At 58.4% G+C, this 26,661-nt stretch overlaps 1 protein-coding gene across 1 annotated transcript in view; it reads right to left on the bottom strand.

Moving 5' to 3' along the window:
- Positions 1-12,119, bottom strand: part of INTS1 (integrator complex subunit 1) — a 28,567-nt gene extending 16,448 nt beyond the window's left edge. Inside the window, exons 1-17 of the mRNA XM_029221439.1 lie at positions 11,782-12,119; positions 10,910-11,200; positions 8,445-8,641; positions 8,219-8,356; positions 7,812-7,971; positions 7,561-7,666; positions 7,277-7,463; positions 7,046-7,191; positions 6,793-6,934; positions 6,360-6,536; positions 5,698-5,806; positions 4,977-5,097; positions 4,472-4,549; positions 3,710-3,867; positions 2,978-3,074; positions 638-729; positions 398-458 (exon numbers count right to left, since the gene is read on the bottom strand). Of these exons, the coding sequence (XP_029077272.1) occupies positions 398-458; positions 638-729; positions 2,978-3,074; positions 3,710-3,867; positions 4,472-4,549; positions 4,977-5,097; positions 5,698-5,806; positions 6,360-6,536; positions 6,793-6,934; positions 7,046-7,191; positions 7,277-7,463; positions 7,561-7,666; positions 7,812-7,971; positions 8,219-8,356; positions 8,445-8,641; positions 10,910-11,200; positions 11,782-11,839 (2,318 nt within the window). The 5' untranslated portion in view covers positions 11,840-12,119. The remainder of the gene's footprint in view (positions 1-397; positions 459-637; positions 730-2,977; positions 3,075-3,709; positions 3,868-4,471; positions 4,550-4,976; positions 5,098-5,697; positions 5,807-6,359; positions 6,537-6,792; positions 6,935-7,045; positions 7,192-7,276; positions 7,464-7,560; positions 7,667-7,811; positions 7,972-8,218; positions 8,357-8,444; positions 8,642-10,909; positions 11,201-11,781) is intronic.
- Between the last annotated feature and the right edge of the window lie 14,542 nt (positions 12,120-26,661).

Genomic DNA, 26,661 nt, shown 5'->3' with positions numbered 1-26,661 from the left:
GCTGGACTCCTGTCACGTGTTCAAAATCTAACCTAGCTTCCTGAGACAGCCACAGGACGGCCCGGACACGTGCAGCCTCGGGCCGCACCCAGACCCCACGGTTCCCACACGCCACGGCCTCAGGCGCCGCTCCACCTCAGCCAGTGTCCCGCAGCGACCCTCGCTGCCCCCGAGTGCGCCGGCAGGCTGCACCCATCCCCGCTGCAGGAGCACAGCACACACACGCGTGCCGCCCAGGAGGGCCCAGGGCCCCACAGCACATGGCGTCGCTTGATCCCACTGCCCCCAGTCCAGCGAGGGGGCAGCCCCGCAGAGTAGGGAGACCGCAGAGCAGCGGGAGGCCCAGCGCAGCACCGGTGGGCCCGCCCTCCCGGTCCCAGAGCGGCGAGCCACTTACTTGGTCATCACCATCTCCATGAGCATCTTCAGTGTGGGGTACTCCTCCCAGGCGGCCAGGCCTAGGCAGCAAGGCGACAGCAGGTGGTAGCTGGGACTCCCGGCTGAAGACCCACCCCCTCCCACGCCCATCCTCCAGTGCCCAGCCAGGCTCTGCTCCAGGTCCTGACATGCAAGACGCCCAGAAGAGGGAAAGGTCAACACCGGCCCAGGGGACCACGGCTGGCCAGAGGGGGCTCACCGATGTTCTCTGGGTTGAACGCGGCGACAACCAGCAGTAGGGGCCACGCCTTCCAGTAGAGGGTGGAGATGGCGAGGTTCGGAGGCTGGTACCTGGGACGCAAGGTGTCGATGGCTCAGCCTCGGGCCATGAGGTCCTGGACGGGAACGGGTCCAGGCCATGGCGGCAGCCGCTTCACAGACCCGAACGTCAGCACTGGAGCCTCAGTAACTCCTCTCTGGGACTTGCACCCCCAGGATGTGCATGGCTGTATCCAGCACACCGCTCAGGCCCACACCCCAGCCCTGGGCTCCGGGACACGTGCCCTACTTCCCTCAGCCTTGGCCTCCCACCCTACAGCACGGGAACAGGGGAAAGTGCTAACTACTGTTGTCATTCTGTATCAGAAAACCAGAAAACACCCCAGTATCCGTCAACGTGTGACCATAACTTTCAAAAGTCACACATCGTGCTATCGTAGTAACAGTCCTTTCAGATGACGCGACCAAAAGCAGCTAAGAAGCTGTTAGGAAAAATGAAATAAATCTGATATGATGACTTGGCAACACTCCCCAAACTCGTCTACAGCTTGGACGCAGTCCCCCCACAATCCCGGTTGGCTTTTTTGTGGAAACTGACCAGATGACCCTAAAATTCACATGGAAATGCGAGGACCCAGAAAAGCCAAAATAATGTTGAAAAAGAATAAAATTGGAGGACTCACACTTCCCAATTTCAAAACCCAGCACAAAGTTACAGTAATGAAGACAGAAGTGTGGGCGTGAGGACAGGCATCTAGGTCAATGGAACAGAACTGAGGATCCAGAAATAAACCTATATGTTTAAGGTCAACTGATTACCCATAAAGGACAATGATTCATCCGCGTGAAACAATGACGTCAGAGCCGCACCTCACACCATATACAAAAATAAATTCAAACTGGATAACAGACCTAAACATTAAGGCTAAAACTATAAAACTCTTAGGAGAAAACACAGGAATAGATCTTTGACACCTTAGATGAGGCAATGGTTTCTTACGCGTGACACGAAGACCCAAGAAACCAAAGAAAAATGAACTGCACCTTATCAAGATTAAAAAGCTTTTGTGTCTCAAATGGCACTAAGAAGGGAAATATCGACAAATTATAGGTGTGTTAAGGGTCTCACTCCAGAACCTATAAAGAGCCCTCACAATCCAACAACAAATATTCAAACAACCCAGTTTAAAACTGGGCAAAGGACTCAGATAGACATCTCTCCAAAGAAGGTGTTCAAACAGCCACAAGCACGTGAAAAGCTGCTCGATGTCACTAGCGATTACAGAAATGGAAATCAAAGCCAAAATGAGGGACTTCCCTGGCGGTCCACTGGTTAGGGCTCTGCACTTCCACTGCAGGGGGCACAGGTCTGATCCCTGGTCAGGGAACCAAGATCCCACATGCTGCGGCCAAAAAAGAAAAAAAGCCGAAATGAGATGCCATTTCACACCCACTAAAACGACTAAAATAAAAAGATGGACCATCAGTCTCAGCAAAGATGTGGAGAAACAGGAACCCTCGGACCCTCTGCTGGGAAAGTGAAACGGTGCAGCCGCTGTGGGAAAGTTTGGTGGTTCCACAAAAGGTTAAACACGTGACCCAGCAATTCTACTCCTGGGTATCCTCGCGAGAACTGAAAACATACATCCTCACAAAAACGTATCCGTGGAGTTGCCAGCAGCATGGTTAACAACAGTGGAAACAACCTAAGTGGGCGTCAACCAGCAGACAGATCAACAAAACGCAGTGCCTGCGCTTGGCCACAGGGAGGGACAGAGTACAGGTGCAAAAACTAAAAGTCGGAGGGACCCCGCACACGTGGCGCTCAGCGGAAGGAGCCAGCCACACAGGACCACGCGCTTTATGACTCTGTTTACATAAAGTGTCCGAAAACGTCCAATCCACAGGGACAGAGTTGATTCGTGGGGTCTAAGGCCTGTGGGTTTAGGGGCGGGGGGACGGGGAGCCACAGTTGGCGGGAACAGGTTCCTTAAGGGGACGTGGTTCTAAAGTTAGGCTGGCAATGGCTGCACAACGCCACGAATGTACTAAAAGCACCAAATCACAAACTTTAGATGAGTGAAGCATATGAGAAATGAGAACCGTATCTCAGTCAAGTGGCTTAAGGAAACAGAGCACGAGCTCACTGCTGTCTAGAAAACACCGTGAATGTGTTCACACACAGGAAACAAGCAGCTAAGTGACAAAGACCAAAAAGGGAGCAGGTCAGAGACCCAGGTGACGGCAGTCACCCAGGCCCTGGGTCGTTCGCCGCGCGGCCCAGCCTCGTGGGTGTCTGGACGGGCCCCTGGAGCCTTACCCAGGCGGGAGCTGGATGTTCTCCGGGTGATGGTAGGTGCACAGGTTCAGAACAGCGTCGATCAGCTGGATCCTCTCCACCTTCAGCACTTCCACATCTGAAACCCAGAAACCACACACGGCTCACTCGGTGGATGTCCAGGCCCAGACTCAGGCTGTGGACATCAGAGAGCAAGGAGACGGGGCAGGGGGGGCCGGGGACGACACGGGCACAGGGCAGGATGCAATGACACGCAGCCAGCGTGAGCTGGCCTGGGGAGCCGGGGCCCGTCTCCACCACGTGGCACCCGAGCTGGAGGGGAGCAGGCAGGACCGTGGGCAGCACAGCGCCGCTGGGCTCGGGGCAGGGCCGAGACGTGACCACGCCCGTTTCTGGAGCAGAAGCGCCAGGGCAGAGCCCCCGGGGAGGCAGCGAGCCCCACCACACTGAAGGGTCCGCTCCAGGCCCATCGGCAACGGGACACACGTACGCTCTAGAACAGGGACTGCTCTGCACAAGGCCACCGCAGTGGCCCGTTAAAGAGGCGAGAGACACACACTCCTGCCGAAGTTCAACCACATGGGAATGGGCACAAGTCCAGGGTGAGCTCCAGAATTAGCCTAAGGACTAGGTTGCCGTCCGAGACACACGCACAGCCTGACGTCCGATGCCCATGAGGTCAGCAGCGGGGGTGGAGCCCAGTGGCAGGAGGCCGTCACCCTCAGGGGGCGGGACAAAGCCCGGGGCCCTCACCGTCAGCCTGCACGGCTGCAGCCCGCTTCACCAGGTGGTCGGCCAGCTCCATGGCATCGGCGGGGCCCAGTGGAAGCTCCCGTGACAGCCCGATGACCAGGATGCGCATCAGCGTGTCCTCCAGGATGGGAACCTCTGAGCAGAGGCGGAGGAAGAAGCTGCGGGCACAGCAGGGAGAGGCGGGGCTGGCGGGAGCCCGCCCCAAACCCGCCGGGGCCGCCCACCCCCACGGCGGGCGAGGAGGGAGCAGCCGCCCACCCTCCCCGTGGCCACTTGTGCCCGATGCCCCTGTGGGCCACGCCCCGCCGTCCCGAGGAGGAATGTGAGGGGAGCCCAGCCTCGTCCCGCAGCCCCCGAGCTGTGACACGAGACGGGCGTGGAGCACAGGCGGGTGCGAGATGAGCACGCTGACCGGGCCCACAGTGGGGACGGATGGGAGCGGCCTGTCAGCACAGGGCAGGGTGTCCCCAGGCTCAGGGGACAGAGCACGACACTGGCTGAGGGAGGAAACACGCGTGTGCAGCAGCTTGGAAGCGGGGAGGGGCAGGGAGCTGGGGAGTCCCGGGGCACAGGCACCGGCTGAGTCCCCGGGAGGGTTGCAGGTGATGTAGCAGACACACCACACCCTTGGGAAAAGCGGCACAGGGTGTGCCAGGCGGGACAGGGACGGTGACCCTGACCAAGACCAGACAGTCTCTGGGCTGGCTTCAGTGAGCCTGGCCTGGGCAGCCCTCGTGGCCCGGGGCCGGAAGGCGTGCTCACTTGCGGTCACTCTCGGGTGGCCAGTTGTCCCATTTGTAGTAGGTCTCGGGCTGCTCTGTGAAGAGCACCTTGTGAAGGCTGCAGGGTGGAGAGAGCCATCAGGGTTGGAGTAGACAGGGCCCCCCACCAACCCTGTCAGCCCCCACGGGCTGCGAAGCCGCACGTGCAGAGGGACCGCCCGATTCTTGAGCTCGGCAATCCCATGTCACCTCTGCAGGGCCTCCAGCCACCCCCCAATAAGGCCTGGGCGGCTGGCAGGTGACACAGCCCCCCAGCAGGGGGCTCCCAACCCTGGTCAGACGGGACCCCACCTCCCCTTGTAAGAGAAGGCTCTGCCCGAGGCCCTGACACCACACAAGGGTCGGCTGCTGCCCACCAGCCCCTCTGGTTCCTAAGAGGCTAGTGCAAGCCGGTGGCCTGTCACCTATGTGGTGAGCCCTGTCACTCGTCACCAGTCAGACCAGGGAGTGGCTGCTCATCCCGAGCAGAAGAGCAGCGGCCGTACCAGTGCACGTAGTCCTTGGGGGCGAGCTTGCTGATGGAGGGGACGACGGTGTGCAGCCACCAGACGGCATCCCGCTGGATTGCGGCGATCTGGTTCTGGAAGGAGCGCAGCACCTCCAGGTCTGCGGGGTACAAGACAGTTACAGAGCCCGCACGGCAGCCAGAGGGTCTAGCTCAAGGCCAGGCGCAGGAAGGAGGCCTGGGCGGCACAAGCATTCTGCACCGTCTGCAGGTTAGGAAGGCAGACCTGAGACGGAGTGGGGAACTCGGCTAGGATAAGGTTCAGTGAACACCTGACCACCCTCACAGGCCCAGGGCAACTCGGGGAACTGAAACCCTCAGGTTCCAAGTGTCCTTCCAGCCAATCGCTTAAGGGGCCTGTGCAGCCAGGCCTCCCCAGGATCAGCCATGAACCAAAGCCGGCTGACCCAAACACCACCGCCCTGCTTCCCCACCTACCCCTGGCCCAAGGGCCACGAGCCCGAAATGCCTTCACAGCGGCACCAGGATCCACGTGAGCAAACCATCGAAGCAGAGAACGGGCCTGGGCCAGGAGCTGGCGTTCTCAGCCCACATGGGAGGGACGGGAGCAGCAGGTCCCACAAGCTCCCTCGGTCTCTAGGAGCTGTGCCGTGGGAGCGCCCCTTCCCGCCCCCTGCCTGGGCCTCGGGGACGGCCTACAGCCACGGAAGCGCCCAGCACTGCCAGGCCCGGAGCCTTACTCTTTTTCTCTCCTTTGTCCCAGGCGATGCCGGCCTCCTTCACCTGGGCCGTGATACCCAGCATCATGGACACGGCCAGCACGTCTGTGATGTGCACCACAAAGCGCTCCTGCAAGCACAGCCCAGCTCAGCGGGGTCTGCATCCCTTGCCCAGGCCCTGGGCACACGAGCCACCGGGACAGGAGGACGCTGGACGGAAGGAGGCCTTGGGACCAAGAACCGGCCAGCAGCAAGGCCAGGCCGGGCCACAGGGAAGAGGCTCAGCCAACAGAGCTGGATGAAGCCCGCCCTCCCGAGAAGAGGACCACCCCGTGGGCTGTCTGCCGACCTGCCCACATGGCACTCAAGACCCTCCACCCCCGGCCCCAAGTCCTGCTCTCCAGCGGCACCTCCCGCTGCCCCCAAACACCCCAAAATCTACGGCCCTCTGTGCACCATCTGCGTCACCCTGGCTGCCCCAGTCCCGAGGTCACCGGCTCCCCTGGGGGCACCCGGCCAGTCCCTCCTTGGACCTCGCAGGATGCAGCCCCCGCTGCCTCCGGGATGGGCCACCGTGCACACGGGGCACCAATCACCGCCAGGTGCACTCCGGACAGCACAGGGGAAACCGCTGGGCGGGACCCGAGCACTAGGCAGCCCGCACGGGCCTGGGGGCTGCCCACCTTGAACTCCATGTCCAGGTACTGGGGCTCCTTGCGCTCCTGCATGAGCCCTAGGCAGAAGGCCTGGAAGTTGATCTCGTGCTTCGTCTGCTTGATGATCTCGCGCAGCAGGGCCCGCGAGGCCCGCAAGTAGTCGTCCTTGTTGGTCAGCAGGTCCTGGAACACCATGGCCAGGAACTGGGGGACAGAGAGCGCCAGCAGCTGCCGGGGCCGCCCGCCAGCTTCCGTCCTCACCAGGCTGCAGGAGGTCTTCCCAGAGCCCCCGGACGAGGCCCCCGCCAGCTCCCGCTGCACGCCCAGGCCTGGCCCCTGGACCCCCCACCCCCGAGCATCTCACATACGGCTTGGCACCATGCCGGCCGCCGCCGTGCCCTCGTCTCCAGCCTGGGCGCGGGGCGGGAGTCGCGGGCGTGAGGCCACGCCAGGCTCCCACCTTGGGCGCCCGCGCAGAGCTGTGCTGCAGCACGGCGTACAGGGTCTGCATGTTGTTCGGGTTCCGGGCGTTGGAGAGCTCGTTGAAGATCACGAACTTGATGGTGGTGCCCAGGTTGTCCTTGTGCGCATTCAGCAGCTCCCTGGACGCGGGCCAAGCACCGGAGTGGCTGGGCTGCCCCCGCCTGCCGCCCCCCCGCCCCGCTTCCCCCCACCCCACTTCCCCCCACCCCACTTCCCCCCGCCGGGCGCACCTGACGCAGAGCATGTAGTGGTTGAGCAGGACCTTGGGCTTCAGGCGGATCTTGATCAGGTGGGAGATGACGTCCATGTCCTCGGGGCCGTGCGTGCCGCAGTTCATGCACACGGACATGAGCAGGTCCTGGGCCGGCCGGGTCAGCTGTGGAGCGGCCGGGGCGGGGGGCAACGTGTTAGCCCCATGGCCTGGTCCGCCGGCAGGGCCCCGCACGCACGGCGCCCCTCACCTTGGGGTTCTGCAGCCACATCTCCAGCTTCTGCACCGCCATCAGCCGCACCTCCTTGTAGCCGCAGGTGGAGGTGAGCAGCCGCAGCAGGTTCCGCGAGACGTTGTCAATGGGCTGCCGCCGGGTGAGCTGGTCGCGCAGCACATCGAGGACGTACTCCTCCACGCTCTCCGCCAGCTCCTCGTACCTAGGCCAGAGGGGGGAAGGCAGGCGGGCGGGAAGGCGGGCGCGCGGGCTCTCTGCGGGGCGGGGCCTGGCAGGGCGGGGCCGCGCAGTGCACCTACCTGGGCATGGGCTGGCCCTCCTGATCCGGGCTGAGCTTCTCCTCCGCGATCAGCAGCTCCGTCTGGCTGTCCTCCTCCTCGGTGAGGGAGGGGTGGGGGCTGCTCCCTGCACACGAGCGCCTTGTGGATACGTGCGCCCAGCCGGCCCTCGGGCACCCACGCCCCCGGTGGTGCCTGGCGCCGTGGAGGGAGGCGAACCGCCCCGGCCCCTCCCGCGGGGAACCCCAGACCGGCCGCCCAGCCTCTCTCACCGGCACTGAGTTCCCCTCCACTGCGCCCCGCCTCCCCCTGCAGGAGCACGCTCTTGGGGGGCATCTTGGTGTTAAAGGCCGTCTGGATGTTGTCCACAAAGGTCTTGCAGTGCGGGCTGTCCACCCAGATCCGCTCCCCCAGAGAGTCTTCAATGTACACCTGTGAGGACAAGGCCTGCACCTCCTGCCTGCCCTCTGCCACGTCCCAGCGGCGCCGCGGGAACGAGCGAGCCGGGTGCTTCCCCAGGGCCCCAGCGGACAGGAGCAGGGCCGCCAGACACAGCCCTCCGGGAAGAGCGCGTTCAATTGCCCCTCTCTCGCCCCGGGGCTCCAGCGGCGCAGCCCACCTCCCAGGGCCCTATGCCCCCTTCACCGCAGCGGCGACCTCCTGGGAGAGGCCCACTCACCTTGACAAAGATCTCGGGCCAGTTCTCATCCTCCTCGTACGCGGCCATGAGGAGGCTGCAGGCCAGCACGGACACCAGGCTGTTCCCCTTGGCCTTGAAGTTGATGGAGGCGTCCCGCCGCAGGAGGCTGCACAGAGCCTGCAAGAGACGGCGTGGTGGCCAGGGAGGCCCGTCTTGCCTCCACCTGCCCCTTCCCAGGACGGAGGAGGGGACGCCCGGCCCTCACCTCGATGACCCCCTCCGTGGCGAAGATGTTGGGCTTGATCTTGGCCAGGTACATGAGGCTCAGGTACAGGGTGCTGTCCGGCTTGGCCCGCGTGACCTTCAGCTGCTTCACGGCCCCGCACAGCACTCCCTCCAGCCTGTCGTCGTTGCCCTCCAGCTCGGCCGCCTCGATCTCATCCAGCAGCACCGCAGGCGGGACTGGCGGGGGAGACGGGGCCCTGTCAGGCAGGCAGCTCCGAGCAGAGGCTCGCGGGGGCCCCAGGCCACGGGCTGACTGGGCCAACCACCAGAGACCGGCCGGCGAGGGTCTCAGGGCTGAGCCGGTCTCCCAGGAGGCTGACGCCGGGCAGATGCTGCCCCGACCCGCGGGAACGACCAAGACCACGAAGGGTCGGCCTTAGCCAGGTGCCACCACGGCCCTCTCGCCACACCCACACGGCTACCCAAGGGTGATCTGTTCTTGAAACACCTACTTTCCTACAAGTTGGATATTTTTTCTAAGCTTTTAAGTTAGCCAGCACAATGCACCCGCAGCCTTCCTTCTCTTCTGTCGTGGCCACTTCTTTGCCGTCCCTCCCTGGGTCTGTCCCGCAGAGGCTTTTCTGCTCTGTCTTTGCAAGGAACCCACTGGGGGCTTCGAACCTCTTCCTACACAGCTGCCCTCTGCTCTGCTCTCCACTCCTTTCCTCTTCACTTCCTTGCGCGCGTCCTCTGTCCCCCACCTTCCTTCTCCGACGGGAACCGCAGCTCCGGCACAGCCCCTGCCCGCACTTGAGTCCCCGCTCCTCTGAGGGTCCCTCTCAGCCGGGCTTCAGCTCCAACCCATGTTTGCTCTGCGCTGCGTTTGTGACTGTTCCGTTCTACCTATTCTCTCACTTCCATTACGATATCTTCTCTGACCCAAGGGGTTTTTTAGGATTGTGTTTTTAGATACCCAAACAATGGAAGGAGGCGTTGTTACTGATTTCTAACTTAACTGCACTGAAGACAGAGAATTCAACAGTAGCCCCTGAGTGCCTTCTATGTGCCGGGGAAAATGACAAATAGGCAGGAAAGATGGACCAGAGCTACGGAACGTCCTGGCCGTGGAGATGTTCCAAGCACCACATGCTATAAGTAGCTCAAGTCAGCCTTTTCTCCGTTCTGCTAAAGGTGTTTGTAAAATACGTTATCGTTCTGGACGTGCTTTTCAGAATCGTATTCCATCCAACCTTCAAAGCCACCTTTTCTGGGAGTCACGCAATGGTAAAACAATACCGAAGCACAGCCAGCAGCGCAGAGGACCGTGGCCTGAGTCAGGACTCGGCCCCGCAAGCGCTTCCAGGCCTGACGGGCACCAGCCACCAGGGGAGGGCCCTGAACCGAGGGTCTGACTCAGCTCCCAAAGCACTGCTCCAGCCCCGTCCTCCGCCTCGGCTCTGGCCACTGCGTGCCCTGTTCCCCAAGCACAGGTCCCGCTCCAGGACGCAGGCCTCCCCTCAGTGGTTTCTCCTCCAACAGCCTGCACTGCCTGTTAAGATCCCATCCAGCCTTTCAGGCTCAGTTTCACGCTACGTTTCCCTGATGGGCCTTCCCTCTCCGGAGGCTGTCCCGTGAGCACCTGTACGCTCAACACCTGGGACTGGTGTGATGTTTAACAGACCTGATCTACAGGGCATCGTGGGGCCACTAGAAATAATCAACGGAAAGATGGTACAGAAAAGTAAGGGAACGTTAGGGGCACACAAAATTAAAAGCTTTCGTGTAAACAGCGGGCTTGTGGATCAGCTATAATCTGTCTTTAATGCTGTCGTGTTACCTTTCCAGCTAAGAGAATAAGAGCAGGGAGGTAAGGCCTTCATTGTCAGGAGCCGGGAGAAAGGAGGAGGCAGCACAAACCTCCTCGTCCCGGGGGGAGAGGGGTCCTCACGAGACGTACAGGCTACGAGAACAGCACCTGTCTGGGTGCGCTGCCCTGTACCCCCCATGCTCAGAGCAGAGCCTGTCACAGTGGAGCGAGCCCATTCCCAGAGGGCAGGCGCTGGCGGCCCCCAGGATTGCATCAGCCTCACACCAGCTCCGCCCCTGGAGCTGGGACAGTGGAAATCCGTACAAGGCTTTCCAATCCAGGAGGCCCTGGCACATGCCCTGTCTGCTTCACAGAGAAGGCCACCGAGACGCGCGCCATCAACGCTGCTCCCGCTACGTGGCAGCAGCCCATTCGGGCCCCAGGTCTACCTGTGCCGTCTTGCCCTGAGCGACACAAGCACTTCCCATCGCTGTCACAGAATCTGAAGCACAGTGGGGTGAAGGCACCCTTACGAGAGGTGCTTTGAAAAACAAACTTGCAGATGACTCCTGGCCTCCATTCTCCAAAGAACCTACACTCCACCTACAGTGCTAAGCCGGAAGTGGCCGTTCCAAACCCCTGGTGCACAGACAAGGCGTGGGCTACATTCTCTGGGGGACGTCAGGGGCTGACTTTACCTTCAATCGGGACCACAGACGGTTCCTTAATCGAGGGAGAGATAGCACGTTTCTCTGCCACTGCGGCCTCAGCCAGGCGTCCCAGGGCACTCAGAGGGGGTGTGGAGGAGAGTTTTGGGCGCTTGGTGAGCCCGGTCAGGGCCGAGGCACCCGCCAGAGCAGCCGCAGCATCCCGCTTGCGCTCCGAGGGCAGGCTGGAAGGGGCAGGCTTCAGCAGGGTGGATGCCGTTTTCGATTCAGTGGCCTGACCCTTCGAGCCCAGAGCAATGAAGTCTCCTGGAGGAGGGTGCCCTGCAGAGAAGAGACATGGAGAAACGGGCACCTTCACACAGTGACCGAGGTGGAAAGGGTGTCCGAGACCAACTCCAACCTCCTGTGATTTCCGAGGGGATTAAACAAGGGCTGGGGGAGGCAAGAAACCAGTCACCCAGCAAGTCCACGGCAGAGCTGGGACCGTATGACGGGAGCAACGACAGCCAGCCACACAGAGCTCACTACAGACCAGGCCACCTCTTGTGGACAAGTGTCAGTCCCCTTAACCCTCAACGAGTGTCTGGAACAGGCAACGTTACTCTCACTTTACAGGTGAGGACAACCAGGCACAGAGAGGTTAAGTAACGTGCCCAAGGCCACACAGCTTGGAGTGGCAAAGCGCGGGGCTGAGGCCAGTCTGGCTCCAGCCTGCTTTTAGCCACTGTGTTTGTGCTGCCCCCTCCTCCCGGCTCGCGACTCCCAGAGCCGCCGGGACCAAGGGCTGCCCTTCGAGACCCCATTCCTGGAAACCGCGTTCGGCTCGGAGTAACGAAGCCGCGACCCGACAGAGGAACCAGGCCGGAAGCCCCGAAGCCGCGCCGCCGGGAGACGTCGCGCACCCGAAGGCTTGGCCGCAGCGCTGGGCCTGCGGACGGTGGTGGGCTTGGCCCGGTTCATTCTGTCCCCGTCCCTTCGCCGCCGCTCGCTGCCGACGCCTCACTCGGGAGAAGACCAGCGTAAGTCAGTCGTCCGCCGTTCGCCCATTCATTCGGATCCACCGTCCGGGGTTGGGGTTCGGGGCGAACGGCCAGCCCCGCCGCGCACAGCCACTCCCGAAGGGGCCGCGCGACCCCGCCTCCCCGCCTCGGACCCCGGGAGGCTGTATCTCGCCGGCAGCCGCTGCCCAATCACTTCTAGCGATGGCCCATCGCACCGGCTCCCCGCCACCGCCACGGCCGCCCCGGAACCGGAAGCTGCCCTCGGAGCCCGACTTCCGGAACACCCGGCAGCAAAACAGCGCGGCGGGGTTGGGGGGGACGGCGAGGAAGCGAGAGGGTCCGCGGAGCCTGCAGCGCTCTCTGGCGGCGGGAGGCCGGCGGGGCCTCGCAGCCGCTGATCTCTACCTGGCGAGGCGGACGCTGTCACCCCCTCCTGCAGGTGAGGCTGACCTTAGAAAGTGACGTGCCCAAGGACAGACAGACAGGAAGGGTGGCCTCGGATGCTAACCCATACGTGCTGGAACTTTAGAGTCCTCTCCCATTTGTGGGTAAAAGGGCAGGTTCTGGGTCCCCTGGTGGGGTCCAGAAGGGAGCCCAGCAGCCGCGAGTGGGCAAAGCCGGCAGAAGGGCGGGGGCCCAGGTGAGGCCAGGCCCTCATCAGAGCAGCGCGGAGGGCATCCATCAGCCTCAGTTTGCCGGCCTGCGCAGTGGGTCACGGTGATATTCACCAGGTCTGCTCAGTGGCAGAGGATTTGGGGTCCATGCTCAGACCCTCGCGTCCTCCTCTTACTGGGGGTCTTCATGCCGTCCCGGGGCTCTGCACCCCGCCACTTGCAGCGGGCAGCCTCCCTCGAGGGCAGCCCTGATGGGTCCCTGCAGAGCGGAGCGGGGTCCCTGCGCGAAGGGCAAGGTGCTCCCCACAGAGCAAGTGCGTCAGAAAGGCAGCATCGCAGGCAAACGAAGCCGGACGTGGGCCAAAGGTGTGAAATGGATTTTACTCAGTAACGACTGCGGCGGGGAAAGCGCTGCGTTTTCAAGGGAGAAGGAGGGGGCGGGCCCAGGTGAAAACTTGCAGCCGGTGACGTGATGTCTGGGCGTGACGCTCGCGGGCCAGAGGCCACCGGAGGCTTTAGGGCAGGCGGCCTCACCGACTTCAAGCCACTGAGACTCCGACCAAGAGCTCAGGCCGTGCTTGCCTGCAGCCTGGCGTGCAGAAGGGCCCGACTTCGGGAATGTGTTCCTCGTCCTCTCTCCACCCTGAGGCCCCCACCAGCCACCAGCCAAGATAGCGCGCCATCTTGGAAGCTCTCCCGCCCATCGCAGCGTGGAGCAGAGACAGCCCTGCCCAAATTGCAGACGAGCAAAACCGCGATTGTTATTATTGTAGATCACTAAGGTTTAAAAACCTTTTGGGGACATAATTTCAAACTTATGGAAAATTTGCAAGAATAGTACAAAGAATTCCCATATATCCCTCACCCTGTACCCTAAAGGTTAACATCTTACTATCTTTGATTTATTCATTTATCTCCGTTCGGATTTTTTTTCCTGAATTATTTAAGAATTGCAGAAGAGTCCCCTTAACTCCTAAATTCTTGAGTGTATATTTTCTAAAAATAAGACATTCTGTTATGTAACAACAACAGTACAATTATCAAATCAAGAAATTAACATCAAAACAATACTCTTCATTATGCTAAGGCCTTATTAAGACTTTGTTGGGACTTCCCTCGTGGCACAGCGGATAAGACTCCATGCTCCCAATGCAGGGGGCCCAGGTTTGACCCCTGGTCAGGGAACGCGATCCCGTGTGCTGCAACTAAGAGTTTGTGTGCTGCAACTAATGAGCTGGCAAGCCACAACAAGGAGCCTGCCTGCCACAAGTAAGACCTGATGCAACCAAATAAATAAATAAATATTTTTTTAAAAAAAAGATTTTGTCAGTTGCTCCTATAATACCCCTATGGTGGGAGGCCATCCAGGACCCTGCAGTGCACTCCATTGTCATACGTCCCAGAGACCCTTTCGTCTACAGCAGTCCCTGAGTCCTCCTTGGTCGTTCACGACCTTGACAGGCCTCCTTGTCCAGGACTGCTATTCTGCAGAATTCCCCTCAATTCGGGTTTGTCCAATGCGGCCTCGTGAATAGGTCCAGGTTATGCACTTTTGGCAGGAATGTCGTGGTGATGCTAAATTCTTCTCTGTACATCTTATCAGGAGCTACGTGATGTTAATTAAGCCCATTACTGGCAAAGTTAATTGGATTACTTGGTTAAGGTGGTGCCTGCTGGATTTCTCCTTTGTCAAGTTACCACTTTGCCTTTGTAACAAAGAAGTGCATGAGAGATAAGTGGGACATGCCTTGAGACTGGACAGATGTCTCCTTCCCCCTCAAACTTTTACCAGCTCAGTTTCAGCGCCCTGGATGGCTTGAGCCAGAATCAGTGATGGTGATGGTGATGATGGTGGTGATGGTGGTGATGATGGTGATGGTGGTGATGGTGATGGTGGTGATGGTGGTGCTGGCGATGGTGATGGTGATGGTGGTGATGGTGGTGATGGTGGTGATGGTGGTGGCGATGGTGGTGGTGGTGGTGATGATGGTGGTGTTGACCGGGAAGAGGTGCTCTTCTTTCCCTTATTCTTTCTGCATTCCTGAGCTGGCATTCTAATGTCAGGAAGAGCTGTCCTGTCTTCTCCATTTATTCACTTATTTTTCCCATCGGTTTGGACGCTTGGCTTCTTTATTCAGCAGATCATAATCCTTTACTCTTACTATTTATTTGATGCTCAGATTGTCCGAGGTTTGGTCAGCGGGGGCCTCACCCAGCAGGTTCCTGCCTTCTTTTGATGTGACTCTTGAAACACTTCCTTGCTTCCCTCCCTTTCTTACTTTTCAAAGCCACTAAGTTTTGAGGTTGTTACACAGGAATGAATAACTGATATAGATGGCTCAGAGGGAGGATGGGAAGAGTGAAGGACAGATGAAGGATGGAGCAAGGGAGGTGACACTCAGTGAGTGAAGAATGGTACCCGCCACCTGAGAGGGGAAGACAGGTGGGGGGAGGACAGGTGGGGGGAGGGACACACGGGTGGGCAGACCGCTAGGGGATGAGTTTGGGTGAATGCGTCAAGAAATGCCCCCTCTGCATCAGCCTCCTGGCGGCCTCCCCAACCTGCCCCATCAAGGCTGCCCCTGGTGGCTCTGGAGAGACCCTCCTTTCAAACCTTCGAGTGGGAGCTGGTCTGCGGCTGCTGCAGACAGCTGAGTTCTAGGAAGACCGTCAAAGAGAGCCATCAAACCAGGGCCAGGTCCCAGCAGACACTCTGCCCAGTGCCGGCCTTCCTCTGGGGGCGTGCAGCCGGCCCCCATGCCGTGTGAACTCACGACCATTGTGGGGAGGGGGGGACGTCTAATGAGAGGCTCCATTCTGTGAGCTGTGCCCAAACTCTGACCCAGCCACCATTCCTAGGATTTGACCCCAACTGTGCAGAAATGTAGGCACCAGGTTGATCTTCTAGGAGATCCAGTGTCCAGCCACCTGGACTGATCAGGGCAGCCATGGGGCATCCCGACAACACACTTCTCAGAAGCTTCTGCAGAAGGACCACATGGACCCTTCTGTGATGAAACAGCCCAATCGGTGGTGAAGGGAAAGAAGCCATTCATGCACCAGCATGTAGGAAGTGACCACATCAATCTAAAAGTGGGAAAAGTCTGGAACGAAACACACCCAGTGGTCCCCATGGTTACAGGGATGGGCGGGGCAGCCATGCAAGCCGTCCTCTCTGTGTGGTTCATTTTTGCAATTATGTGAATGTCCCAGAAAAAGAAGTTTCCATTAGGGAATGAAGAGCAGTGTGCTTGCCCTGTGGGATCCTCCCGCAGGGGCTGCTCAGGCCCCAGCCTCCCTCTCTGTCCCAGGACGGGACAGGCATGGTCCAGGCTGGCATTTATGGTGCGGGTCCTCCCCGGAATGCTTCCTCCATCCTCTTTCTCACCGGACACAACCTCTTCTTCATTCCAAACCCAGCCTCCCAGCTCAGTCGCTTCCTCCGTGAAGTCCTCAGGGGTTCCCCTGCCAGGGCAGGTGGCGGCCACTCTCCTGCTGGCACCTTCCCACAGCGATTCGCATACCTGTGCGGCTGTGCTCGAGCAGTGCCCCCAAGGGACAGCGCCTGGCCCTTGCAGAATGCAGCCTGCCTGCCTGCCTGAACGTTCTGGACAAGCCCCAAGGCTGGGGTCGGGGTCATGGAGGTCAGAGGTCAAGGGGTAGATGGAGGGATCTTTCCCTCGGGAGATTCTGGGGCAGCAGCAGGCCAGGGACTCAGATGCACAAGCGGCATCGGAGGACTGTCCCCCACGACGACGCCCGTCCACCCGGAGGATCGACCACGCCTGGTCCGGGAGAAAGGAAGACGCTGCAGAGGGGCAGCGAGGGGCCACCAAGCAGCCCACCCAGGATTCTGAGTCCCGCGGGGCCCAGGAATCTGCGTTCCACAGTCTCCCCGAAGATGCAGGGTCTCCAGACCTCCCTGAGACCCCACTGCGTTAGCTTCCTGGGGAAGCACCTCAGGCCGGGAGGCAGAACCACAGACATTTCCTCACACAGTCCTGGAGGCTGGACGTCGAGATCAGGTGTCCCAGGGCCACGCTCCCTCCAAAGGCTCTGGGGGAGGGTCCCTCCGGCCTCTTCCAGCTCCTGGGGGCCCTAGGCTCCTGAACTCGGGCCGCGTCCTCCGTCTCTGCTGCCGACTTCCCAGGCCTCCCCTCTCTGCATGTGTCCTTTTCTCTCCGTGGATTTAGGGCCACGCTAACCCAGGATGATCTCAGCTCGAGATCCTTACCCAAATTATAGCCACAAAGACCCTATTTCCCAACAAGGTCCATTCTGAGGGTCCTGGTGGCATGTGTTTTGGGGCCTCCTTCCCACTGACAGCAGCCGCAGGACCCCGGTCTGCGTGGCCAGCCGCTCCCCCTTCCATCCCACCCAGCACCCCAGCCTTCTCGCCGTCCCTGGGGCACACCAGGCTCCTGTCTCAGGGCCTCTGCTCGGGCTCTTTCTATGTCAGGAAGCCCAGGTGCTGCCATCCTAGCTCCCAGAACCACAGCCCAGCCCCCTATGGGAACTGCTGCCCCCCAAAGTTCCCTTTAGAACCCTTGCCACCCCCGAGATCCTATGACTTACCTACCGGTCTCACTTTTAAGGCCTGCTTCCCACCTGACTTAGCCCCCAGCAGCACCTGGCCTGTGTGTCCCCTGCCCGGTCCAGGGCTGCAGGCCACACTCAGTCATCGTGGGCGGGGTGAGTGGACCAGGTGTGCAAAGCCCTGGAGCAGAGGGAGACCCCAAGTAGAGAAGCCACCACGGTCGGGAGCTGGGTTCAGCCTGGAGGGACACGTCCGGCAGGCAAGCCCAGGCCTCTGGCCCCTGCAGTCCCAGGTCATCTGTACTGTGACCCGGAGCCACGCAAGAGCCTTGCCCCCCAGGCTCTGGACCTAGCGACTGCGTAAGGGGCACGCATGTCTGCCGGGCCCCCCGTGGCTCCATGGGGGGAAGGAACCCACCGGCGCCAGGGCTGGGGTTGCCGCAGGTGGGCGTCAGAAGTGAGAGGGACCAGCCCTGGCCCCCGGGGGGGGGGGGGGGCGGCGGTGCGGAGGGCAGGGCGCAGCTGTGTGTGTCTAACGGCCTCTGGGCAGGAAGTAGCTGCTCCCGGCTGGGGACCTGGGCCCCAAGCTGGGCTCCAGCCCGGGCGGTGTCTCCAGCCTTAGGTGTCCTTGCCCGGGTCAGGGGTCCCCAGCCCAGCCAGGCCCGGCCCTTCCCAGCACTCACGGTGGGGGGAGTGGGATTTGGGAACCCCCTGGAGCGGCCACAGAGGGGCCGGGGGCTGGTCGGCTCCCAGCTACCTGGTCTCCTAAATTTAGAAACTGCCTCACCCGCACTGGAAGCCCTGTCAGCCTGGTGACTGGGTTTCAAAGCCATGAGTCAGTGTTTGTGGGGACTCAGACACCCGCGGCTGGGCAGGGGCAGCTGGGTGCCCATCTGCTCTCACGTGGAGCATTCGGGAATTTCCTCCGGGAATGAACAGTCCTGTCCAGAGCGCGTAGCCCTGGAATCTGCCCATGTGATGCCGCTGCAGGGAGGCCGGGCCAGGAAGACGGGTGCCCCGGGCGCCCCCGGCCTGAAGCCGGCTTTGGGGGCCAAGAGCTGGGACTGTGCCGGGCAGATCCTGGCCGGGAGCGGAAGCCCCAGGGGCCGCCTCTGGCCGGAGGTGGGGAAGCGCTTTCCAACAATTGTCTGAAAATAGAACGGACTGGCTCCCGAGGAAAGGAGTCCCTGCCCCGGGAAGGGAGCACATGGGAGCAGGAAGCCTGCCGAGCAGGGAGGGGCTCCCCGCCTCCCACCCAGGGAGGCCCCAAGGCCTCGGTTTCTCGCTTGGGGAAGTGGAGCTGAGGAAGCAGGCCTGGGGTGCAGCCCGCCCCCCGCCCCATGCATGGCTCAGAGGGCGCGCTTCCTGCCAGGCCCCAGCTGTGTCGCTGCTTTGCCCCCCTCGTCCAGTGAGGGCCGGAGGCCTGGCACACTCTGCGGAGTTCAGCAGTCCCCCAACCCGAGCACCCAGGCCCCCAGGACCAGGCTGGGCACTCCCGGGACGAGGCTGAGCCCAGGGCCCACTTCTGCTGCAAAAGCAGATCCGCCTCGGCACACAATCCACCTCGGGACACGCTGTTTCCACGCCTTCCAAAGACCGCGAGGGGGCAGGAGGCTCGTGTCACCCACAGAGAGCAGGGCACAGAGGAGCCAGCTGCCCCTGAATGGGGGCGCGGGGGTGCTGGACCTTTCTTCCTGCAGAACCCTGGGGTTCCAGGGAGCACAGTTGGAGAACCAGTGCAAGGGGACTAAGGAGTAGGGACCCCCAGGCCCAGCCCCGCGTTCTCTCCCATCCTAAGGCTGCTGCAGCGGGATGGAGGGCACCACGACAATGACTGCGTCCCTCCCGGCCTGTCCGGGGCAGCCCGGATTTCACCTCTTACGTCTCACTGTCCCGACACGCCCTCAAAATCTCCCCAACACCGCCAGTGGGGTGGCTATGCAGGATTTAGTTTCCTTGTTTGGGTTTGTCAAGTTTCCTGCAAAGAGCATATATTAGGTTTGAAATTAGAAAAACACCCTCAAGCATTTTTTTAAAAATAAATTTATTTATTTATTTATTAATTTTTGTCTGTGTTGGGTTTTCGTTGCTGCAGGCGGGCTTTCTCTAGTTGCGGTGAGCGGGGGCTACTCTTCCTTGTAGTGCGCGGGCTTCTCATTGCGGTGGCTTCTCTTGTGGCAGAGCATGGGCTCTAGGCACATGGGCTCCAGTAGTTGTGGCTCGCAGGCTCTAGAGCACAGGCTCAGTAGTTGTGGCGCACAGGCTTAGTTGCTCTGCAGCATGTGGGATCTTCCCGGACCAAGGCTCGAACCTGTGTCCCCTGCATTGGCAGGCACATTCTTAACCACTGTGCCACCAGGGAAGCCCTCATGCACTTTTCTTAAAAGCAAATACATACATAAATAAAAGTCCCAGAGATTCTAACACACATCCCAGTCCCACTTTTCCCTGTCGACACTTTTCTTCGAGAAGCACCGCCACAAACTCATACTATGTCATGTGTTCAAACTTTAGCTCAGAAATTAGGGACAGATGTTCCCAGGTCGTCTTGGCCCACCATGACGTTCTCAAGCTGAGGAAACGCCTGCCAATGGAGGGAGAGGAGGCCCAGCCTCCAGGTGGTTGACATCCAGACTGCATTGGTCATGGGATGGATTATTCACAGCCCGGGTTATTATCTCTCCTGGTCCAGGGCTAACTGGGCTCAGCTGGGTGGTTCTTGTGTGTGTGCATGGTGGGGGGAGAGGCAGGTGCAGACATGGGCCGCAGGTGTCCGTGTTTCGTCTGGCCACAGGCTGGGACCTTTGCGGTGGCACCTGCACGTGGCTTGGGCTTCCTCACTCCATGGCACCGGGTTTCCAGGTCAGGAGGTCTGAGAGACAGAGCCAGGCAACACGATAGTAAGACGAATGTGCTTGGTCTTCTTCCAGCATTCCTGGCACAGAGCTCAAAGCCCTTGGAATTTCCTGAGGGACAGGGCTGTCTTTGGTTATTCCTAACAAGCCCCTTTGGACCACACCTGAGTTTATGCTAATGAGACGACTCAGGATGGGGCCCCTAGCCAGCTGCTGGTGGAACCCACCCTGTGCTGAGAGGGTTGGAGCTTTCAGCTGCACCCCACCCACCCCTGACTCCAAGGAGGGGAGGGGCACTGGAGATGGAGTTCAGTGGCCAATGGCCAGTGGCTGGATCGATCTTGTGTACGTAAAAATACTTGATGAAAACTCTAGAAGGAGATATCCTAGGAGCGTCCGGGTTGGCGTACACAAGGTGTGCGGGGAGGGCGGCTGCTCCAGGAGGGTGTGGGGCTCTGCACCCTAACCCGGCTCTGCGCACGCCTTGCCTTGTGTGCCCCGTCCATGGAGCTCTTCCTGAGCTGAAGCCTCCGCGATGCACCTGTCCTGAGTATAATGATTTCCCACGTTCTGTGCTTTGTTCACATAGTGAATTATTGCACCTGAGGTCAGGTTCATGGGAACCCCTGAATCTGTAGTCAGCCAGGTAGACTGGAGGGAGCCTGGGGACCCGGGGCTCAGAACAGGCACCTGAAATTGTGGAGGGACCTCTTGGGACCGAGCCCTCACCCAGAGGACTTACTAGTGGAGTTGAATCGAGCCGTAGGATGCCCCGCTGGTGTCGGAGAGTCACAGGATTGGTTGGTGTTTGGAAAGACCAAGCAGTTCCTTTTATGACCTACCTGCCTGGACGGCATGGCACTTCCACCGTCCTCTGTGGGTCAAAGCTGTCACGAAGGCCTGGCCCGGTTTCCGGGGAGAGGACACCCGCTCCACTAGTTGGAGGACGATGTTTTCGGGGCCGTCCCGGGGCACACGGCGCTACAGTCGTGAAATCGTGACTTGGCGATTGGCCCGCTGCTGACCACGGCATCCGGTAACGAGCCGTGCCCGCGGGTTGGTGGACGCGTGGGCTGTTTCAGTTTGGGGAGATTACAAATAAGGCCAGAATAAACACCTGTGCACAGGCCTGTCACTTGGACCGACTTCACTGCACCCAAATACCCAGGCGTGGTTCTCTGTCCTCCTTAACTTGGAGGTGACAAAGCTGTCTTGCTGGGTTCTTCAGCGGGGGTTGCGGGGGGGTGGGTAATGAATACAGCTAAGCGCCTCACCCTGTGTCTGGGGCAGAAAAGGACTCAAAGCGCAGCTATTAATATCCTTGTTGTTGTGGGAGGGTGGGGAGAGACAGGTGACTTGCATTTCCCCCGAGCAGTTCCTTAACATTTTGTACTGGATAATTCTTTGTTTTCTGGGGCCACATCCTGTGCATTGTAGGACGTTTAGCAGCATCCCTGGCCTCGACCCACTAGGTGCCAGTAGCAATTTTTTTTCTTGGTAGAACAGGGGGAAGAACCATTCAGAATTTACTCCTAAAGAGCCTACAGCATGTGCAGGGAAAACTACAGGCGTTTCTCCGCAGATCGCACGTACACAAGGCATTATTGGCTTCACAGGTGAGAGAGCCTCTGGTGTGGTCTCTGTAACAAAATCCACATCACCGTGGAAGCAGGTACCACTGTCGTGTTCACTTACGATTCCAGAAGGAAAGGCACGATTTGGCAAAAAATAAGAATAATAATTTTGTTTTTGGATCCTAAAGTCAAGTGCAATTATTGAGAGATGCACTTCTGACAACAGTCTTCTGTCACTTCTCCAAGCTGGGACAGCCAAGAATACAAAAATGTGTCCTGTCTCGGCCAAGTGTCCCCTAGGCCAAATCATCCTGGATGAGAACCCCTGCCCTCCAGCGTCTCTAAATTCCAAGGGCAGGAAAGGCTATTTATTTGCAGAATAAAAGGCACATCTCCTGGGGTGAGGGAGGGAACGCAGCACGGCTCTCCCTGCCCCAAGGGTACCTGGTAAGGACCTGGTATCAGAGCCTTGGTCACTGCTGGCCCCCCCCCCTTCACAGGCCCTCAGTCAAGGGAACCAGCAAGTTCAGTGACACACTGGTGGCCACGAGCACAAGTTTGCCATCACCTGGGTCTCAGGTGTCCCACCTGGAAAATGGGACCAAGTTGCATCTGTGTAGCCGTCAGTACCAGTTTGAGGAGTGGCTGCAGACCGCAAGAGCAGCCAGTATGTCCTCGCCAACTGGCCGGCCGGCAGTTGACGGGCTGGAAATATTAGGGGGAACCCCACCCGGGGGTGTGGTGCTTTGCAGAGGACACTGCTGTCGCCGGCAGTCGGGCAGGGGGTTGCAGGGGGAAGGGAGGTTAGGGATCTTGACAGAGCTGTTCTCAAATTGTGACTGGGAATCGGCTATATTATTTAATAATACATGAACACGCAATAACCATAATCATGATAACGGGAGTCTTTTCCTTTGAGAACAGTTGACCTTCTACAAAGAGCTCCCCTCCCTGCATGTGATCCTCAAAGTCAATCCTATTCCCCGTTCAAGGGTGCAGAGACAGGCCCAGACATGACCACACAGAGGAGGCTTTGGAAGCCAAACTCTGCTGCTTCCCTCTCCGGGGCCCCTCGCTCCCCTCCTAGATTTGAGATGCCCAGGGGCCCCTTTCCCCTTGGCTAGGGGAGGAGGAGACCCTTTCAGGACTCAGGGCTCCAGACCGCTCCTGCCCACCACCTCCTTCACCCCAGAAGCCAGGAGGGGATAAGCGGTCAGGCTCACAGCCGCCCCCCCAACCCCTGCCACAGCCCTGCCCCCCGGCAGAGGTCCGGGCTGCAGGAGGCATTCCCAGGAGGGACCTTGGCCCTGGGGAATCTTTCTGGAGGGAGGGACAGGGACGGCTGCAGCCCAGCAGGGCCCTGAGAGCAGGTGCGTTGGTGGCACGGTGGAAGGCCAAGGAGGGGACCTGGCTCTGCCCGGCCAGTGCCCTCCTCCCCGAGCCTCAGGTCCGTCATCCTCAAAGGGCAGCCGTGGTCAGCACTGGGCAAGGGGAGGGCACCGCTGGCTGGGCCGAGGGCAGGAGTCATTTGTTCTTGGGTCAGCAAACATCCCCCCGCAAAGGCAGCCCCGTCACAGGCGTGGGGTGCCAATACCAGCCCTTCAGTTCCTAGAGAGCCCCACTGGCCTGCCCGTGGAGGGGTGGGGCCTGCAGCAGGTGCCCCATGGTCCAGCCCATCCAAGGTTCCACCCCCTACCTTTCTGGGGTCCGGGACTCTGGGGGCAACTGTGAGGATCCTGAGGGGTAGTAAGTGCTGGGAGACCCTCGCGGCTAGAGCTGCCCCTCACCTCCCTGCTGAGTAATTGATCTCGGGGCCCCAGTGTCCCTCAGTTTCCCTGGACCTTGGCCAGGGCCCCCTGAGTCTGCCCACGGCACGCCCGACCTCCAGCTCTCCGGAAGGAGGGGGCGGGGTGGACCCTGGGCCGGGAGGGGGGCCCAGGCTCCTCCCTAAGAACCAGCTCTGCCCAGCTGGGCGATGGGCAGGTCTGTCTACCCCAGGCGTGGGCCGTGATGGTCACAAGACTCTTCCCAGGGCAAAGAGGAGCAGTGTATCTGGATAAGCAGCGCTGTCTCTGCCATAAAGCCATCATAAAAGGACAATTTATTAAGGCCAACCAGGGACCCGGTGCTGTGTGAAGGTCTTCACGGCCATTTAGGAACTGCACTCTCACAGCAGTCCTGTAAGGTCGGCATAGTTCCCTCCATTTTATTTCATTTTTAATTTGATTCTGTAGCTTTGAATAGCTAATACATTTCACGGTCTGGCAGTCAGAATGACATAAGGAAGTTGACATAGCAATCTCGTTTCTATCCGCGCCCCATCGTCCCCCAACGGCCAAAGGCAACCCTTTTCCTTAGTTTCCTTTTTATCCTCCCAGGCTTCCTTCTGCAGGTACAGACATGAATACAGTCGCTGGCCCTCCACGGATACCAAACTCTGAGGATGCTCAGGCCCCTTACATAAAATAACACAGTATTTGCATGAAACCTATGCACATATACTTTCAGTCATCTCTAGATTACTTATAACACATAATACAATGTAAATGCCATGTAAACAGTTGCCACTGTGTTGCAAACTCGAGTTTTTGCTTTCTGGAACTTTCCAGAATTTTTTCCCGCAAATATTATCAGTCTGAGATTGGTTGCATCCCGGGACACGGAACCCAAAGGTACAGAGGACTGACAGTATACATTTTTATAACCCTCCCTTCCTTACGCTAAAGGTAGCACGTCACACCCCCAGGTCTGCACCTTGATTTCTCATTTACAACAGACCCCGAGGTCTTCAGTATCAGTGTACGGGGATCTCCTGCATTCCTTTTGCATGGCCGTGTACTACTATATCATACAGGCGTCCCACAGCTTATTTAGCTGGTCCCTCGATGAGGACAACTTGGTGGTCTCCCATCTTCCTTTATTATAGCCGCTGCCCCAATGCTGAGCTTGTACACCCCCAATTTCACATTTGACCAGGTGCATGTGTGGCACAGATTTCCAGGAGTGGGATGGCTGGGTCAGAGGACAAGTAAGGTCCAAGGTAAGTATGGAAGAAGCTGCCAGATGCCCCTCCTGCACCCTTGTCAGCAGTGTACTTGAGGGCCCGTTCGCCCAGCCCTGCCATCAGAGGAAGGGGTCTGACTCTTGGATTCTGACAGATGAGCAATGGCGTTGCAACGCCATTATCACGTGCGTTTTCTCTTATGACAAACATCTTTCCTGTGTTTGTCATTTAGATGTCCTTTTCTATGAAGGATCTCTTCGTATCCTTTGTTCCTTTCTAATATTTATTTATTTTGGCTGCACCAGGTCTTAGTTGCGGCACACGGGATCTTCGTTGCGGCATGCAGACTTCTTAGTTGTGGCATGTGGGATCTAGTTCCCCAACCAGGGATTCAACCCCGGCCCCCTGCATTGGGAGCACGGAGTCTTACCCACTGGGCCACTAGGGAAATCTCTCCTTTGCTCCTTTTTATTTGTCTTTTTCTTTTACATTTCTAGGAGCCCTCTGTACATGAGGAAGACCGTCGTAGTCTGTACTTTGTGTTGTGACTTGCTTATGGTGATTTTTGCCTTAAACCACTTTTATGTGTCTGGATTTTTAATCATGATTAGAAAAAACTGTCCCCACTGCAAAGTTTTAAAGGAAGTCACTCACGTATTCTTCAATATTTTAATGCTTTTTTAATCTTATTCTTTTTATTGTGGTGACATGCACATAACGTGATATTCACTATTTTAACCGTTTTCAGTTCAGTGGCATCAAGTATATTCGCATCGTTGTGCAACCACCGCCATCCATTTCCAGAACCTTTTCATCATTTCATGGTTTCTTTTTAAAAATGTTAATTCTTTGATCCATTCAAAATGTATAATACTGCTGGACCGTGTGGGTAAACCATGGACCCAACTTTATGTTTTACTAAATGGTTATCATGTTGTCTCAACATCATTTATTTAAAAAGCCCCTCTTCATTTCATTTTATCAAGCCCATTTTATTTTTGTATTTATTAAAAAAAATTTTTATTTTGTATTGAAGTAAGTAGAGTTTATTTATTTATTTTTATTTACTTACTTATTTTTGGCTGCGTTGGGTATTCGTTGCTATGCACGGGCTTTCTCTAGTTGTGGTGAGAGGGGCCTGCTCTTCGTTGCAGAGCACAGGCTCTAGGCGTGTGGGCTTCAGTAGTTGTGGCACGTTGGCTCAGTAGTTGTAGCTCGTGGGCTCTAGAGTGCAGGCTCAGTAGTTGTGGCGCACGGGCTTAGTTGCTCCACGGCATGTGAGATTTTCCTGGACCAGGGATCAAACCCGTGTCCCCTGAACTGGCAGGCGGATTCTTAACCACTGCTCCACCAGGGAAGCCCCAGAGTAAGTAGAGTTGATTAACAATGTTGTGTTGGTTTCAGGTGTACAGAAAAGTGATTCAGTTATACATACACATGTATCCTTTTTTCAAATTCTTTTCCCATTTAGGTTATTACAGAGTACTGAGCAGAGTTCCATGTGCTGTACAGTAGGTCCTTGTTGGTTATCTATTTTATTTTTCAAAATATTTATTTAGTTGGCTGTGCTGGATCTTAGTTGCAGCATGCAGGATCTAGTTCCCTGACCAGAGATTGAACCCAGGCACCCTGCATTGGGAGCACAGAGTCTTAACCACTGGACCACCACAGAAGTCCCTGGTTATCTATTTTATTTTATTTTTTAATACATTTTTTTAAATTTTACTTTTATTTATTTTTGGCTGTGTTGGGTCTTTGTTGCTGCACGCGGGCTTTCTCTAGTTGTGGTGAGCAGGGGCTACTCTTGGTTGTGGTGCACAGGCTTCTCATTGGGGTGGCTTCTCATTGCGGAGCACAAGCTCTAGGCGCATGGGCTTCAGTAGTTGCGGCACGGGCTCAGTAGTTGTGGCTCGCGGGCTCTAGAGCACAGGCTCAGTAGTTGTGGCGCACCGGCTTAGTTGCTCCGCGGCATGTGGGATCTTCCAGACCAGGGATCAAACCCGTGTCCCCTGCATCGGCAGGCAGATTCTTAACCACTGCACCACCAGGGAAGCCCCTGGTTATCTATTTTATTTTTGTTTTCTTTATTTTTGTTTTGTTTTTTTTTTGCGGTACGCGGGCCTCTCACTGCTGTGGCCTCTCCCGCCGCGGAGCACAGGCCCCGGATGCGCAGGCCCAGCAGCCGTGGCCCACGGGCC

This window comes from Monodon monoceros, unplaced genomic scaffold (assembly GCF_005190385.1).
Source record: "Monodon monoceros isolate NGI ecotype Baffin Bay Population unplaced genomic scaffold, NGI_Narwhal_1 Super_Scaffold_13, whole genome shotgun sequence".
Lineage (NCBI taxonomy): Eukaryota > Metazoa > Chordata > Mammalia > Artiodactyla > Monodontidae > Monodon > Monodon monoceros.
The sequence above is the reverse complement of the archived record's forward strand: the minus strand, read 5'-3'. Positions and strand labels throughout refer to the sequence as shown.